General features: G+C 39.7%; 2 protein-coding genes across 2 annotated transcripts in view; both read left to right on the forward strand.

Moving 5' to 3' along the window:
* Positions 1-916: 916 nt before the first annotated feature.
* Positions 917-17,316, forward strand: part of LOC140374094 (hemicentin-1-like) — a 52,527-nt gene continuing 36,127 nt past the window's right edge. Inside the window, 12 exon segments of the mRNA XM_072460877.1 lie at positions 917-1,038; positions 1,191-1,508; positions 1,628-1,903; positions 2,773-3,021; positions 3,269-3,300; positions 12,119-12,218; positions 12,313-12,636; positions 13,042-13,323; positions 13,401-13,667; positions 13,817-14,089; positions 14,167-14,418; positions 16,127-16,150. Coding sequence (XP_072316978.1) covers positions 999-1,038; positions 1,191-1,508; positions 1,628-1,903; positions 2,773-3,021; positions 3,269-3,300; positions 12,119-12,218; positions 12,313-12,636; positions 13,042-13,323; positions 13,401-13,667; positions 13,817-14,089; positions 14,167-14,418; positions 16,127-16,150 — 2,437 coding nt within the window. The 5' untranslated portion in view covers positions 917-998.
* LOC140373620 (cell adhesion molecule CEACAM6-like) lies at positions 9,301-11,410 on the forward strand. Its single transcript, XM_072460216.1, has 5 exons — positions 9,301-9,430; positions 9,562-9,879; positions 10,111-10,386; positions 10,461-10,712; positions 10,982-11,410. Exons 1-5 carry the CDS (start codon positions 9,388-9,390, stop codon positions 11,089-11,091), a joined length of 999 nt encoding a protein of 332 aa, XP_072316317.1. The 5' UTR covers positions 9,301-9,387; the 3' UTR covers positions 11,092-11,410.

Raw genomic sequence — 17,316 nt, forward strand, 5'->3', positions numbered from 1 at the left:
TTATGGTTATTCACAATTACTCACTGAACAAGAGCAAAATCTTTAAAAAAAAACACTTTATTCACATTAATCTGTGAACAGCTTTATGAAATTAAACTTTTGAATCTGTAAGAATTGTGTCATAAACAGCTTATTCAAAAAAAAAAAACCTTTACATTTAGGTTTACATTTTTGGAGTATAGATTTAATTTATATTGCTTATTTTTTATTCTAAAATTCTTACTATTCTTTATTTATTGTTCTTGTGTGACCTGTATGAACATGATGATCTTGACATCCCACGTACTGTAGATTCCTGAACTTTCTCATTACATTACAAACCACATGATGATAAAGTAATACATAACCTTTGACTAAATAATATCTTTAGACAAAGAGAACGCTGCGCAAACTTTGTAGAGATGGAACCAACAAATGTCATAAAAAGTAAATGTAATGCTCAGATATGAAGTGACTATGGTTCACAATCTGTCACATCAGAAAAGAATAGGCTCTTATATACAGTCGGCCAATCAGAGCCCAGCAGGATGTCAGTCTCCTCTACGCACTTAGCAACTGTTGGCACGATACACTTACTATAGGACAACTTTCATCATATATGATAGTAGAAAAAGCTTCAGTTGTAGTCATCTGGACTCAGTTTGAAAAAGTAGACGTTTCGACTCTCATCCAAGAGTCATTGTCAATAACCGTAGTTTCAAACTGAGTCCAGATGACTACAACTGAAGCTTTTTCTACTATGGAACACGCCTGGACGAATGAGGGATTACACCGACCATCATATATGATGTTACACTTTTGTAATAAGAGACATCTCTGCAGTTTATACAGGGCTTCGTTATATCAAGACAACCACATAAAAGGATAATAATTAACTAACTTATATGTCAACAAGATAATGGGAGGGCTGCTTTACTTCCTTGTTTTAAGCTCTTCTCACTTTTTTGCACTGACCTCAAACTGAAAAGACAAGGAATTATTAGACATTAGACTAAACCATGGAAACTATACAAGCTGCAATCCTCATGAGTTTGCTGGGTAAGTCAACTTTTACATTAGATTATATTCTTGTTAATATTCAGTGAAGCTGAAGCAACAACATTTCCTTTTAACTGTTGTGTTCGCACTTTTAACTGTTATGTTAGCAATAACAAGAATGAAGCATTAAAATGGCATTGTGGCTTCCACAGGTTTATCTGCAGGAGCCGGACTGTTACCTGATTCTATAAATGCAGTGGTGGGAGGAAATGTGTCTTTCAACACATCACTAAATCCAACACAAACACCATATATTTCTATAATATGGCAAATTAACACCACAGATATTATCACTTCAAGCACTGGTAACAACACTAATCCAGAGTATGAAGGCAGAATCACTCTGTTCATCTCTACTGGATCTCTGGAGCTCAGGAACGTGTCTCTTAATGACACTGGAGTGTATAAAGTCACCATTATACCAGAAGGAGCAGCACAGGAGCTGGGAACAACAACATTACAAGTAGATGGTGAGTTTTGAATATATTTATTTTAAGATTTTAAATATTCAATGATAAACATTCAAAATATATATTTTTTTTTCTGTCAAATTTCACGACATAATAGGTTGTTTTTGTCCCTTCAACAGATAAAGTCAGTAAACCACGTGTGACCGTCAGCAGCTCTGACCCGGTGGAGAACAGTTCTGTGACTCTCTCGTGCTCTGCCTCTGGTTCTTCTCTGTCTTTCCTCTGGTTAAATGGCAGTGATGAAGTCACAGCCAGTGACAGAGTGAGTCTCACTGATGGAGGTGCAACTCTCACTATATCCACTGTGAGGCGCTCTGACCAGGGACCATTCAGATGTCAAGTGTCTAATCCCGTCAGTAGCAGCACCAGTGAGCCAATGTACCTGAACATCAAGTGTGAGTAATGTTTAAAACATATTCAATCTTGTTGTAATGAAGTTTTAAGGTGCATTAAGTGACTTTTCTGCATTACTTACTTGTGTCCATGGAGATATTATTGCTTTTCATGTACCGTAATGTTCCTTTTTCATGTTGCTTTTCCTTAGGTCAAATATAAATCTCTCCACTAAATCTGGTAGTGTCAGTTTAATGTTATTCTGTGATTTTTTTCAGACAAAGCAATAACGTCTTTATGAAGGCAAATATAGGGAACGTAGTGCACTGTTAAGTTTAAAGTATGCTAAGTTAGTCTTTTTTTCAACTGTTGGAGAATTTCACTGATGCAAGTTTGACTTTTAGGAGCTTTTAAATAGATTATAATTGTTTTAATTCATTCATTTACAACAGATTGTTCCCATTAGGGAAGCTTATCCTAGTGACTTTGGGCCTTAGGTGGGGCACACCTTGGACAGGGGCCAGCTCTTCGCAGGGTTAACACAGAGACATTGACACACAGACAATCGTTTACTCTCACCACTCTGCCACCGTGCACCCTTTATAATTGTTTTCTCTTCAAACCATTTCATTTGGGAGTAATTCATGCATTCTTGTGCTGAGATAACGACAGTCCCCATTTTATCGATGCTCGAATTCTCCAACGATACACTCACTGCCCTTTACTCAATTCATACTTTATTTCCTTATACAGTAACGTACGTAAGATTCTGCAGCGTCGCACAGCCATTCTGGCACAAATTAAAAAGTTGTTAAGTGTCAATATTGCGATTTAAAATGTCTAGAATAAAACGTAATGATCCACAAGTGTCATAGATTATAACTATTACAGACACAAAAAGGCTTCTTTAAACTAAATGAGTTCTTTTCAGATGGACCTGACAGCCTGAAGCTCACAGGGGAACATACGTTATATGTTGGTCAGTCTCTAGTGATAGTCTGCTCTGTTGAGTCTGAACCGGTCACTTACACCTGGAGGTTTGAGGAGGAAAAGATATCAGATGGTTCTGTGCTTCACAAAGACAACATGGACAAATCCAACAGTGGTAAATACATATGTGTGGCATCAAACTCAGTCACTGGAGAGTCACTACACGGGGAGCACAGCTTGTCTATCCAAGGTAATGTTCAACAAGTGTGAAGTTAGACTGGAAATGTACAAATATTCATCTTGAAAGTTATTGATTTATTCACAGACAAACCTCTTTCTGGTGGGGCCATTGCTGGAATAGTAATAGGACTTATGATAGTTGAAGGAATTGTATTTGGCATCATTATATACGTCATTTGTAACAAGTAAGTATCAAACATTGCATTGTTTATACTGTAACTTAGTTGTGTGACTTTACTTTATATTTTCTTTTTTAGATCCAAGAAAGAGACCAAGCCGACCGTACAGGGTACAAAAGAGTAAAGAATTACACTTTTAGAACCGTGGATACAGCCTTTTCTTTCACAGTTCAATTATTTGTGTAAAGCTTTTGTTTGTGCAATTTTAATGTTTGTTCTAAATAATACTTGAAAATGCTGACCATAAGTGGAACTGAGGAATTCATTAATGATGTGCTAAATTGCCTAAAAATGCACTTTTATTTTTTTATTTTGAATGAATTTTGTAATCCTTTTATTGCAATGCAGAAGATAATTGTGTGACAGAATGCATCTGATACATTGCTGTTGATCATTGATATTGGTGGAGCTAAGGATAACTATTAAGTAAGTAAGTAAGTAAGTACATTTTATTTATATAGCACCTTTCACAGACAGAGGTCACAACACACATATTACTAAACATTAACCATATTTTTTGGTTCGTGCATGTGGCTAAACACCATGAAGTGGTAAAACATGTTTGGTTATGAAAATACTATGTGACTTCCACTGTCACCTTTTCCCATGAAGCAGTCTTCTTTTTATTTTAGTTGTGAAGATTGAGCTCAGTAAAGTCATTTACAGAACATCAACAGTGTGTCTACTTTATGCTTGTGTTATTGAAGCACCTTAGTGAGTATTTAAATCAAATCAAATAAATGAATGTATTTTACAGTAAAGTAATAAAGCTGTGGCTTCTTTTTCTTATTGTCTGATCATTTACAAATCTGGCCAAGCCTCAGACTGGTTCCTTCTGTATCTACAAGATCTCTCAGTCTGGTCAGAACCTCCTCTGTCGTATCTCAGCATAAACTTAGACAGAGCTGTGCAATCAGGATCGTTTATTTCATTTACACATGGGGAACTAATGAGCTCATTGCTCATCTATCACTCAGAACAAAACTTCTCTCAGATTGATTCACTCACTGTAGTAATAAAAGTAATAAACTTTTCATATCACGATTCAGAGTTTGACAGTGTCTTCTAGAGCCACATTACTCTGGGAAACATGGAAAGTAGTATTATGGGGGAAATTATTTCATATTCAGTCCATAAAAAGGAAAAAGAAATCCAACTGGAAGAAAAACTAAACAAAAACATGCAAATAATCATCAGAAACCATCCATAAAGAACTAAGAAAACAATGAATTCTTGCTTAATGAAATAATAAACAAAAGAAACCCATTCCTTATTCACTGACTTTGTAACGAGACTTTTCACCATAAGCTTTATGGCTTTATTTGGCGAATCAAATCAAAAGGAATAAAGAAAAAGCAGCTATAACCTCTATTAGGAACTCAGCGGAGAAGCTAACCAACGAACCAACCGAGATAGACAACATTTTTCAAGAATCTTTCAAAATTAAACTCATCTGATTTGGACCCAAATCAAGAAGACATAAAGCAATTCCTCATTAACATCCTCCTAGAGAAACTCAACCCGGAACAAGTCGACACTCTCGAAATGCCAATCACTCGAAAATAACTACACTCTGCTCTGAGTCAAATGCAGAATAATAAAGCACCAGGACCGGATGTCTTCTCTGCTGAAACCTGCAATAATAGAAATAAAACAAAACACTGCATTCCCATCCCACATGAACACAGCCCTAATATCTCTCATCCCTACTACCCTACCTCATCACATCTAATTACCATCTCACTTATAAATATTGACATAAAAATCAGCAACGCATTATCTCCTAGAAATGAAAAAAATATACACGACATATCATTAATCCAAATCAGACCGGCTTTATTAAAGGAAAACACATACAACACAGCATATTATATAATTGAATGCATTACTCATCAGTACAAAAGAAATACACTCATAGCCACATTAGACACAGAAAAAGCTTATGATAAGGTCAACTGGAAATGTCTATCACCACACTACAAAGATTTGGGTTGGAGAGTCATTCAATAACTGAATCAATATTCTATACACATCCCCATCTGCCACAGTCACAACCAATGAACTATTATCACAAAGCTTCACACTTCACAGGGACAAGGCAGAAATGTCCACTCTCTCCATCTCGATTCAACGTTTTCATTGAACCCCTGGCAGCAGCATCGGCCTGAACCCATCAATCAGAGGAATTGAAACAGCACAAGCCCTTAAAATCTCACTTTATGCAGATGATTTACTCCTATTTATACAAGAACCTCAAACATCTAGTCAAGAAATAATCAAAACAATGCAGTCTTTTTCAAAAAATACAGATTATGCAATTAATTGGAATAAATCATCCATCCTTACATTACATCAAACTAAATGGGATTTGGCATCCCACCAATCACCCAGACCTATTATGCCATGATCACATCACTCACCTACGTATCAAGATTTCCTCCAACTTCCCACCACTGCTAAAGACAATAGAAGAAGACTTAGATGGCTCAACCTTCCCCTCTTCATAACAGGAGAGCAGCAATAAAGATGACAATTTTACCAAAAATAAACTATTTATTCTCAATGATCTCAACCCACCCCACACTCACCTGGTCTAAATCACTAGACTTCATTATCACTCACTTCTTTGGAAAAATAAAACACCTAGGATTAAATTTAGTACACTAGGAAAAACACTCTGAGGACCTCAGGGACCGGCCTCCTGCTGGTGCCAGAGTCAGGACTAAACATGGACCGGCCTCCTGCTGGTGCCAGAGTCAGGACTAAACATGGACCTGCCTCCTGCTGGTGCCAGAGTCAGGACTAAACATGGACCGGCCTCCTGCTGGTGCCAGAGTCAGGACTAAACATGGACCGACCTCCTGCTGGTGCCAGAGTCAGGACTAAACATGGACCGGCCTCCTGCTGGTGCCAGAGTCAGCACTAAACATGGACCGGCCTCCTGCTGGTGCCCAGAGTCAGGACTAAACATGGACCGGCCTCCTGCTGGTGCCAGAGTCAGGACTAAACATGGACCGGCCTCCTGCTGGTGCCAGAGTCAGCACTAAACATGGACCGGCCTCCTGCTGGTGCCAGAGTCAGGACTAAACATGGACCGGCCTCCTGCTGGTGCCAGAGTCAGGACTAAACATGGACCGGCCTCCTGCTGGTGCCAGAGTCAGGACTAAACACGGACCGGCCTCCTGCTGGTGCCAGAGTCAGGACTAAGCATGGATCGGCCTCTAGCTGGTGCCAGAGTCAGGACTAAACATGGACCGGCCTCCTGCTGGTGCCAGAATCAGGACTAAATATGGACCGGCCTCCTGCTGGTGCCAGAGTCAGGACTAAACATGGACCGGCCTCCTGCTGGTGCCCAGAGTTAGAACTAAACATGGACCGGCCTCCTGTTGGTGCCCAGAGTAAGGACTAAACATGGACCGGCCTCCTGCTGGTGCCCAGAGTCAGGACTAAACATGGACCGGCCTCCTGCTGGTGCCAGAGTCAGGACTAAACATGGACCGGCCTCCTGCTGGTGCCCAGAGTCAGGACTAAACATGGACCGGCCTCCTGTTGGTGCCCAGAGTCGGGACTAAACATGGACCGGCCTCCTGCTGGTGCCAGAGTCAGGACTAAACATGGACCCGCCTCCTGCTGGTGCCAGAGTCAGGACTAAACATGGACCAGCCTCCTGCTGGTGCCAGAGTCAGGACTAAACATGGACCGGCCTCCTGCTGGTGCCAGAGTCAGGACTAAACACGGACCGGCCTCCTGCTGGTGCCAGAGTCAGGACTAAGCATGGATCGGCCTCTAGCTGGTGCCAGAGTCAGGACTAAACATGGACCGGCCTCCTGCTGGTGCCAGAATCAGGACTAAATATGGACCGGCCTCCTGCTGGTGCCAGAGTCAGAACTAAACATGGACCGGCCTCCTGCTGGTGCCAGAGTCAGGACTAAACATGGACCGGCCTCCTGCTGGTGCCCAGAGTTAGAACTAAACATGGACCGGCCTCCTGTTGGTGCCCAGAGTAAGGACTAAACATGGACCAGCCTCCTGCTGGTGCCCAGAGTCAGGACTAAACATGGACCGGCCTCCTGCTGGTGCCAGAGTCAGGACTAAACATGGACCGGCCTCCTGCTGGTGCCCAGAGTCAGGACTAAACATGGACCGGCCTCCTGTTGGTGCCCAGAGTTGGGACTAAACATGGACCGGCCTCCTGCTGGTGCCCAGAGTTAGAACTAAACATGGACCGGCCTCCTGCTGGTGCCAGAGTCAGGACTAAACATGGACTGGCCTCCTGCTGGTGCCCAGAGTCAGGACTAAACATGGACCGGCCTCCTGCTGGTGCCAGAGTCAGGACTAAACATGGACCAGCCTCCTGCTGGTGCCCAGAGTCAGGACTAAACATGGACCGGCCTCCTGTTGGTGCCCAGAGTCGGGACTAAACATGGACCGGCCTCCTGCTGGTGCCAGAGTCAGGACTAAACATGGACCCGCCTCCTGCTGGTGCCAGAGTCAGGACTAAACATGGACCAGCCTCCTGCTGGTGCCAGAGTCAGGACTAAACATGGACCGGCCTCCTGCTGGTGCCAGAGTCAGGACTAAACACGGACCGGCCTCCTGCTGGTGCCAGAGTCAGGACTAAGCATGGATCGGCCTCTAGCTGGTGCCAGAGTCAGGACTAAACATGGACCGGCCTCCTGCTGGTGCCAGAATCAGGACTAAATATGGACCGGCCTCCTGCTGGTGCCAGAGTCAGAACTAAACATGGACCGGCCTCCTGCTGGTGCCAGAGTCAGGACTAAACATGGACCGGCCTCCTGCTGGTGCCCAGAGTTAGAACTAAACATGGACCGGCCTCCTGTTGGTGCCCAGAGTAAGGACTAAACATGGACCAGCCTCCTGCTGGTGCCCAGAGTCAGGACTAAACATGGACCGGCCTCCTGCTGGTGCCAGAGTCAGGACTAAACATGGACCGGCCTCCTGCTGGTGCCCAGAGTCAGGACTAAACATGGACCGGCCTCCTGTTGGTGCCCAGAGTTGGGACTAAACATGGACCGGCCTCCTGCTGGTGCCAGAGTCAGGACTAAACATGGTCCGGCCTCCTGCTGGTGCCAGAGTCAGGACTAAACATGGACTGGCCTCCTGCTGGTGCCCAGAGTCAGGACTAAACATGGACCGGCCTCCTGCTGGTGCCAGAGTCAGGACTAAACATGGACCAGCCTCCTGCTGGTGCCAGAGTCAGGACTAAACATGGACCAGCCTCCTGCTGGTGCCAGAGTCAGGACTAAACATGGACCAGCCTCCTGCTGGTGCCAGAGTCAGGACTAAATATGGAATCTGCCTATCAGTTTTATGCAGCTAAAATCTGGAACATTCTTCCTGAAGATGTGAGACAGGTTCTACTCTGACAATGTTCAAATCTAAGCTAAAAACAGTTTTGTTTAGCTGTGAATACGACTGAAAGGATTTGCTTTGTACTCTGCTCTTTTAGGTCTTCAACTGTTTTGTGATTTTGTCATGTCTCTGTGATTTTAATGCATTTTGAATTGCCTTGTGAATTGTGCTCTACAAATAAACTTGCCTTGCCCAGTCCAGTTATAAATATGTGTTGTAGAAGGGCAAATGGTGCACCTACTGTCCGTGGTCAGTAGACTTTATTAGAGTATGTGAGTTGGCAGGTACAGTAGGCTACTATACCTGCCAACTCACATACTCACTCTAATAAAGTCAGATAAGACTCTATAGTATAGAGTCTATACACACTATTGTAAACAAATTAACTTCCTTAAACTGATTTTTTTGTGCGATGCAACTAAAGAAGAAACTCAAGTAGTGAAAATATTCTCCAGTCAAACCTCAAAGTGCTGCTCAATCATACTTACTACAGTAGTAACGGAACATGTATTTGTTATTCTTGGTTTTAACTCTTTTGTGGACTGAGCTTACACTAAATGTTCATCTGTCATGTTTGCCGTTTGCTGACTTAGGATGTATTTCAGTTCACGTGAGCTGCTCCTGTGTTTTGTTCAGGGAATAGACTGGATCACTGGATTGACAGCAGCAACACATGGATAATAATTAAAAGATTGTCACAGAGAAAGATAAGGTCAGTGATTGTAACAGTTGTAAAATCAAACATTGCTCTTCCTGGTCTTGAGTTCTTTCACTTTACCTCGAGCCTTGCTGACACATAACGCATTAGAAAATCAACATTCGTGATGAATTTGATGAATTTGATCGTAATTGGAGCGTCTTTTTGGGGTAAGAACACTGATTCAGATAATATGCTGTGAATCTCCTGTAAATCTTCAGTAATAATGAATAAGAGCATCACGTTTAGGACTGTTTGTATTGTATGGTAAAGTTAGTAGAAATGTGCTTTTATTTTACAGGTTTTAGCTCAGATGCTGTCGTGTTGCCTCATAATCCTGTAAACGCAGCTGTAGGAGATGCTGTGAGGTTCACCACATCTCTTGAGCCAACACAAACCCCATTTGCATCAATACAATGGAAGTTTGGCAATAAAACTATCATTTCTACTCCTAGTAACACTTCCTCACCAGAGTATTTAGGCAGGATCACTCTGTACTTCTCCACTGGGTCTCTGGAGCTCACCAACTTGACTCTAGAAGACAATGGAGAGTACAATGTTACAATTACAACAGCAGAGGGCGCTTTATTGAATGGATCCACCACATTAAACATATGGGGTAAGTCAAACTAAAACCAAAAAACAAATTAAAAATAATCACAAATCATTCATGACAAATACATTTAGCTAATTCACAAACTAGTTTTGTTTAATTATTGTTGATAGATGTTGGCAGTGGATTAATGGAAAATGACAAAAGATCTAAAAAACAAAACTATAGCTACATTTTTCCCTCTTTGGTGTCGATTCACAGGAGCTCATACCATTTCAAATGTGTTTTCTCCCACAGAGGACGTCTCTAATGCTCTGGTCACATCGTCTGCACAACAACTGCCAGAGGAGGAGACGTCACTAAACTTAACCTGCAATGCCTCTGGCTCCATCCACACCAGAGAGTGGATGAAGAATGGTTTTCCTCTAAATTCTTCTGCAAACATAACTTTTTACCATGAAAAACAAGTGTTGTCGTTTAGAGGTGTGACCAGAGAAGACAGTGGGCGGTACACGTGCAGAATCAGCAACCCACTCAGCCATCAGGAAGCAATTTACTCCATGATTGTGATCTGTACGTGTTTGTTAGTTTACTTTAGTTTAGAACATGCTTTTGTGGTTATTATATGTCTTATTTTTGTCTTTCAGATGGACCAGAAAATGTTCAAATCTCAGGTCAAAATGAGGTTCTATTGAAAACAAAACTCAAATTGAGCTGCTCAGCAAAATCTCTACCAGCTTCCAGCTACGTCTGGGAGAAAAATGGGACAATTGTAGCTCGTTCCTTTGAATTCACAAAAGACAATAGTGAATTGTCAGACAGTGGAGAGTACATCTGCCAAGCTACAAATGATATCTCACTGAAAACATCTGAAGAATCACACAGAGTGCTCGTCACAGGTAAATGTACTGTACGCATTAGCTCTGATTGCAACAAAGGCAATATTCAATAAAAAAAAGAGAAATGACAATATTCACAAAAGCTCTATTAAAGGTGGACAACATTAGGAAAACATCTCTATGCGTTTTTTGATTATTCACTTGATCAGAAGATATTTTATTTCCATCCATCAAAAATGTACAAAATTGTGTTAAAAACAACTATTTCAGATTGATAGATTCTCAGGCTTCAAAAGCAAAGTGTAATGTCTCTGTTTCTTCACCTGTAGCACCTAAAGACCAGCTCTCAGCCGGGGCCATTGCTGGAATAATTATTGCATGTTTAGTGGTTGTTGTTGGAGCTGTTGTCGGAGGGTTTTTTATTTATAAATGCCAGTGAGTCATTAATAATTTAATTTACATCTTCTTCAAGGAAAAAATACTAACACTGTTGTATTTGCATTTCAGCCCTGGTAGGATGAACAAAAGTGGTGAGTTATTCGTGTAATTCAGAAATATTAGAAAGAAAAGTCATTTTCAATGTTGATCATTTTCTAACGTTGCACAGATCGAGCCGACGGACCAACAGAAAGAAATACTTCAAGGAAAAACAACGTTTACACTGAAGAACATGTCTATGAAAATCCCTCAACCGTTTATGACAGAAATATTTAATTTTATTTTTAGAACAACCAAATATTCCATTGTTAGTCTAATTCAGACATGTACAATACTTAACATGATATGAGCCAAATAAATCAATCTTGTCTTCTACATGAAACTAAAAACCTGCTGTAGATTTGCTTTTTATCATTAACTAATGTCATGCTGTTCAATTATGTGTCTCTGTGAAATTCTATATTGTTGTTGTGGAATTATCTAAATAATATTTGATTCTGTGCATGACTATGTTACTGGATGTTTCAGAAAGTTAGTTGATACATCAGTAAGACAAACATTATATTTTTTAAATGAGTGCAAAACAAAAAACTCACATGTAAATGGGTCATGTGTAGAATATACAATGGAGTACTTCCTTAAATACATTTCATATATTTAATGCCAGTGTCAGACTGAAGGAAACACAACAAGAGTCTTCAAGCGATTATTTTTGTGCTATTGTTGGTAAGAACTATTGTAATTATTGAATAAATACTAATGTTCAGAAAGATTTATCAATAATTTTAGATACTTTATAATTCACATACAGTGTCAGTCCAAAAAAAGTCACCATAGAAAAAAGGTGACACTAATATCTAATATTTTGTGTTGTACATTTTAGAAATGATGCTCTTCAACACACTATTTAGTCTTATGGAACAAATGCTTTAATGAGTGTAAAGTTATCATTTATTTGTTGAACAGCTTGATATGGAATTTGGTCCAGTGTCTAATCATTAACCAAAGTATATTATAGACATAAACAGCACAGTACTTCCTTATGTGTACTTCATGTCGCCACTGTCCGGGTGAAAACAACACAACAAAAGATGAGTCTACAAGTGATTATTTTGTGTGCTACGTTTGGTAAGAAAGAGTAATATTTCTATGAAGAAGTTTGTGTGACTTATGCTTGTTTGGTTTGTATTAAACATTACAAACAGTGTGTGATTTCCCTCAGGTTTAGTGTCAGGAGCTGGTGTGTTGCCTGATTCTGTGGAAGCAGCTGAAGGAGACACAGTCACGTTCACCACATCACTGCCTCCAACACAAACACCTTTCATATCAATAACCTGGTCATTTGGCACAAGAAACATAATCAGTTCAAGTCCTGCTGGTGGTAACTTCACTTCTCCACAGTATAAAGACAGGATCACTCTGTTCATCTCTACTGGATCTCTGGAGCTCAGGAACCTGGCTCTTACTGACACTGGAGAGTACAGTGTTACCCTTACACCAGCAGGAAGTGCATCAATAACTGGGCTCACTACACTGAACATTTATGGTAATAATCATTTGTTTGTATTATTATTATTATTAACTATTTGTGTCATGAGCACACAAATATAACTCTTGCTTAACCATTAGATTTATTTATTATAAACTATATTCTAATTTATCATTTTATATGAACATTTAAGAGCATTGTCAGAGGATGATAATGTAATATAAAATATAAATACTTTAAAATTATGTAAAGTTAATCATGTGATCATAAATAAATAAATTGTCAGATTTATTAGAGTCTCGTGTTCATGAGAATTAAAAGACTTCTGTGTTATTTTGTTCTTCATCATAAATATGCAATTTTACTGTTGTGGTTTTAGCTGTTTCTCTGACTAACACTGACCATTCTCTTTTTCTTTTTGCATTTACAGTAGATTAAATGACTCTGTCTCTCCTCCCACAGAGCGAGTGTCTAATGTGAGAGTCACAGTCAGCAGCTCAGACTTGGTGGAGTTCATCAGTTCTGTGACTCTCTCGTGCTCTGCTGATGGGGCAAACCTGACAACTTTCCTCTGGTTAAATGGCAGTGATGAAGTCACAGCCAGTGACAGAGAGAGTCTCACTGATGGAGGTGCAACTCTCACTATATCCACTGTGAGGCGCTCTGACCAGGGACCATTCAGATGTCAAGTGTCTAATCCTGTCAGTAGCAGCAGCAGTGAAACTGCAGAACTCTCCATCAGCTGTGAGTGAATGATGTCTACTGTTAATCACATTCACGACTCTCCACATTTCACTTGATTCAATGTTTTCTTCCTTCAGACGGACCTGACGATGTCATTTTGGAGACGTCTCCACAAATCGATGACTATGAGGAAGGCTCAGACGTCCTTCTGTCCTGCTCAGCTGACTCCAGACCTGCAGCTCACTTTAAATGGCTTTTTAATGGAGAGCTGTTGTCTTTTACTGGAGCACAGTTAGAACTGGTGAAGATCCAGATGAACCAGAGTGGAAACTACAGCTGTCAGGCTTTCAACAACAAAACTCTCAGATACACAACTTCTGAGCCTGGACTCATCTCTGTGTTGAGTAAGAGCAGTGTCTTTTATCCATAAGATTTGTCTGTTTAACGTATCTTCATAATTTGCCTTTATGTCATTAAGTTTGCAATATTTACTGTAACTAATCTAACATCTTCAGTGAGGAAATCTTTGTGATATTTAGTTTTTCTTCCACAGAGAGAATAATGAATATTTCTGTGGAGTCATCGTCCAATGAGCCGATGGAAGGCTCCTCAGTGAATATAAGCTGTGATGCCTCTGGCTCCATCTCCATCAGAAAGTGGTTGATAAATGGACAGTAGCTAAAACCTTCTGAAAATATTGTATTTTATGAACAAAAGCGAGTGTTGTCTTTTAAAGTCCTGAACAGAACAGACAGTGGGACTTACGTCTGTGAAATTAGTAACTCCATCAACAGTGAGACAGTGTCTTACTCTCTGCATGTGAACTGTAAGTGTCAGTGCTAAACGCTTCATGTTTCATCATCTACGTCAAACATTTACTTTAACTCTTCATTATTTTTTCAGATGGACCAGAAAATGTCCAAATCTCAGGTCCAAAAGAGATTCAAGAGGACAAAACATTCAAATTAAGCTGCTTTTGTGACTCTGTACCAACTGCTAACTACACCTGGATTAAGAATGGGACGATCCTCGCTCAATCATCTGAATATACTAAAGAGTCTGCTGCATCTTCAGACAGTGGACAATACATCTGTAAAGCAACAAATGAAATCACAAAGAAAACAGTCCAGGCTTCACATACAGTGCTTGTGACAGGTAAAAAAACAGAATCTTTCTTCAGATGACAAACAGACTAACTATAGATCCTTTAAACCAGCCGTATTGAATGGCTGTTTCCACAGACATGAATTCACTTATTCAGATCTACATCATCTGCAGTAACTTGTGCAGTGACTAAATGGCACTGTGCTCTCTGCTTAAGTCACTACATCTGAGCAGTTTTGTTTCACTGTATCTCATTCTATGTCTTTAGTACCTCAGGAGGGCCTCTCAACTGGAGCCATCGCTGGAATCATTGTTGCATCATTAGTGATTGTTGCTGGAGCGACTGCAGGAGCTTTACATTTGTATAAACACCAGTAAGTTATTAGAACAAGATCTACAGTCTTGGTTTAATGTACATAGGCCTACTGTATTGACCCTGTTCTGTTTGTTTTTCAGAAAAGGCAAAAAAAGAAGTAATAAGAGTAAGTATTCTTGTAGTTTATGAAATATTCTAAAACCATGCTTTATGTCTGTTACGCCTCCACATACAGGTCTGAAGGAGACGCATGTCTACGAGAACACTTCAAATATTCACACCTTTAACACGGATAAAGATCATGTTTATGAGAATGATTCAAATCTATACGATCAAACCTTATAAATTGTGTTTGTATCTATTTTTAAATTCAAGTAGTGCGGCACATAAAGTATTGTTATTGTCTGTGTTTGAAAATGGCTGTGTTGTGTGTAAGACTCCTGCATTTAACTTTATTTTAATAGTTCTGAATATATGTACATACTGTGAAATACACCAATGCCTCTGCAGTGGGATTAAATAAACCATTCTATAAACTCTATACATTAAAAACTTAGCATTCATTCAACAAACATGGAATAAAATGCTCTTGTTTTAAATCCGTGCAATGCTGTAGTTTTGTTGCTCATGTAGGACAGATGTAATATTTCTAAAAAACAAAACTATAGTTACATTTGTCCATCTTTGGTGTCGAATCACAGGAGCTCATACTATATATGCCAAAAAAAGGAATCTTGTCTTCTACATGAAACTAAACACCTGCTGTACATTTGATTTTTATCATTTACTAACGTCATGTGTGTTCAATGATGTGTCACTGTGAAATTGTGTATCATTGATGAGGAATTATCTAAATAATATTTGATTCTGTGTATGACTATGTAACTGTATGTTTTAGAAAGTTAGTTGATAGTTCATATATTTAAAATAAGGAGTGCAAAAGTAAAAACATAAATGGGACTGTTAAGTGTAGAATATACAGTGTAGGAGTACTTCCTTCAGACCAAAGGAAACACAGCCTTCAAGTCTTCAAGTGGTTATTTTTTTGTGCTCTTTCTGGTAAGAACTATTGTAATTATTGAATAAATAAACATTTATAAAGTTTATGTGAATTGTTTTTGTATGATATATTTGTTCATGAACATTGAGTGATTTCCCTCAGGTTTAGCGTCAGGAGCTGGTGTGTCGCCTGATTCTGTGGCATCGCTGCCTCCAACACCTTTATATCAATAACCTGGTCATTTGGCACTAAACATATTATATTGATATACTAAGTCTACTGAGTCTGCTGGATCTTCAGAAAGAAGAAAAAATATCAATCTATGTGGATTTCATGACAGTTTAAAAGTGGGGACCCTCGAGAGCCCTTAAGGTCAAAAGGGTGACTTTTTGTAAGGTGAGGGACATACAGTAGATTAAGCTGCTCTGTCTCTCCTCCCACAGAGCCAGTGTCTAATGTGAGAGTCAGTCAGATTTAAATGTCCCATATCATGCAAAATCGACTTTTCAGAGCTTTTAACCTTCTTACAGTGCTATTGGTGCCTCTTATGTGCCCAAAGTGTTTTTTTGATTGATTCCTGCCGTTTTTAGCGAGAGTCCTTATCCTTTTCCTCGGATCTGCAGACGGGGCCTACTCACAAGGACGCATGATAATCGCTGCATGGTTATTTTTTGCTTGCTTCGCATGTTAATGCAGGGAAAACAATCACGTTCAAATCGTAATTCTAATATTCCTTGAAAAAAATCCCGATTTTGATTTTGTAGTACATCTTGTGTGTTTAAAACAGATCTTCACCCAAAGCCAAGAAGACACAGTCGACAATGGGAACTTTAAAAGTCATAATCCTTGGAGGTCTTTTAGGTAAGACTTTTAAATATAATTAATCACATATGTTCACACAAGTAGAGTACACCACGTTAATGTTGCTATTTCTGTTATATCTATATATAAATAGATTTCATACATATTATATTATAATATAAAAGATCTTGTATACTGTTGTGTTCTGCTGGATTCAACTTAATGACGTCCTCTTTTTAAAGTGTGAAATGGACACACTGTATGTTTATGTGTGTGTGAATTGTTCTTGTTATGCTGTGAATGAATTGTCCTTTGGGATCAATAAAGTTGTCTGAATCTGAATAATTGCAATGATATACCTGACATCCTTTAAAATGTATGTTCTATTGTTGCCAGGATTAGCCTCTGGAGCTGGTCTGTTACTTGATTCTGAGGCTGCAGCTGTGGGCGGCACGTCCATGTTCACCACATCATTAAGTCCAACACAAACACCATTTATTTCTATAACATAACATAACATATAACCAAAAATATTATCACTTCAAATATTGGTAATTTTTCGGCTCCAGAGTTTGAAAACAGGATCACTCTGTTCATCTCTACTGGATCTCTGGAGCTCAGGAACGTGGTCCAGAAAGATGCTGGAACTTACAGAGTGACAGTGATACCAGCAGCAGGTCCACAAATGGTCGGCACAACAACCCTGACTGTGCAAGGCAAGTGGACACTGCACACAGATGTATATTCTAATGCAATTTCACCAATAGCACGTGTCAGTCCCTCATTTAAATATACATGATTGGCATTAGATTATGAAAACAATACACACAAA

The sequence above is a fragment of the Eucyclogobius newberryi genome, unplaced genomic scaffold, assembly GCF_026437365.1.
Source record: "Eucyclogobius newberryi isolate DKJ021-1_F unplaced genomic scaffold, fEucNew1.0.hap1 SCAF_3, whole genome shotgun sequence".
Taxonomy (NCBI): Eukaryota; Metazoa; Chordata; class Actinopteri; order Gobiiformes; family Gobiidae; genus Eucyclogobius; species Eucyclogobius newberryi.

What these genes read in the sequence shown, in the direction of transcription:
- LOC140373620 (XM_072460216.1), top strand. Translation starts at nt 9,388, where the DNA reads ATGAATTTGATGAATTTGATCGTAATTGGAGCGTCTTTTTGGG. An exon ending in TTACTCCATGATTGTGATCT is followed by an intron (nt 10,387 to 10,460) that starts GTACGTGTTTGT and finishes TTTGTCTTTCAG; the next exon opens with ATGGACCAGAAAATGTTCAA. An exon ending in ACACAGAGTGCTCGTCACAG is followed by an intron (nt 10,713 to 10,981) that starts GTAAATGTACTG and finishes CTTCACCTGTAG; the next exon opens with CACCTAAAGACCAGCTCTCA.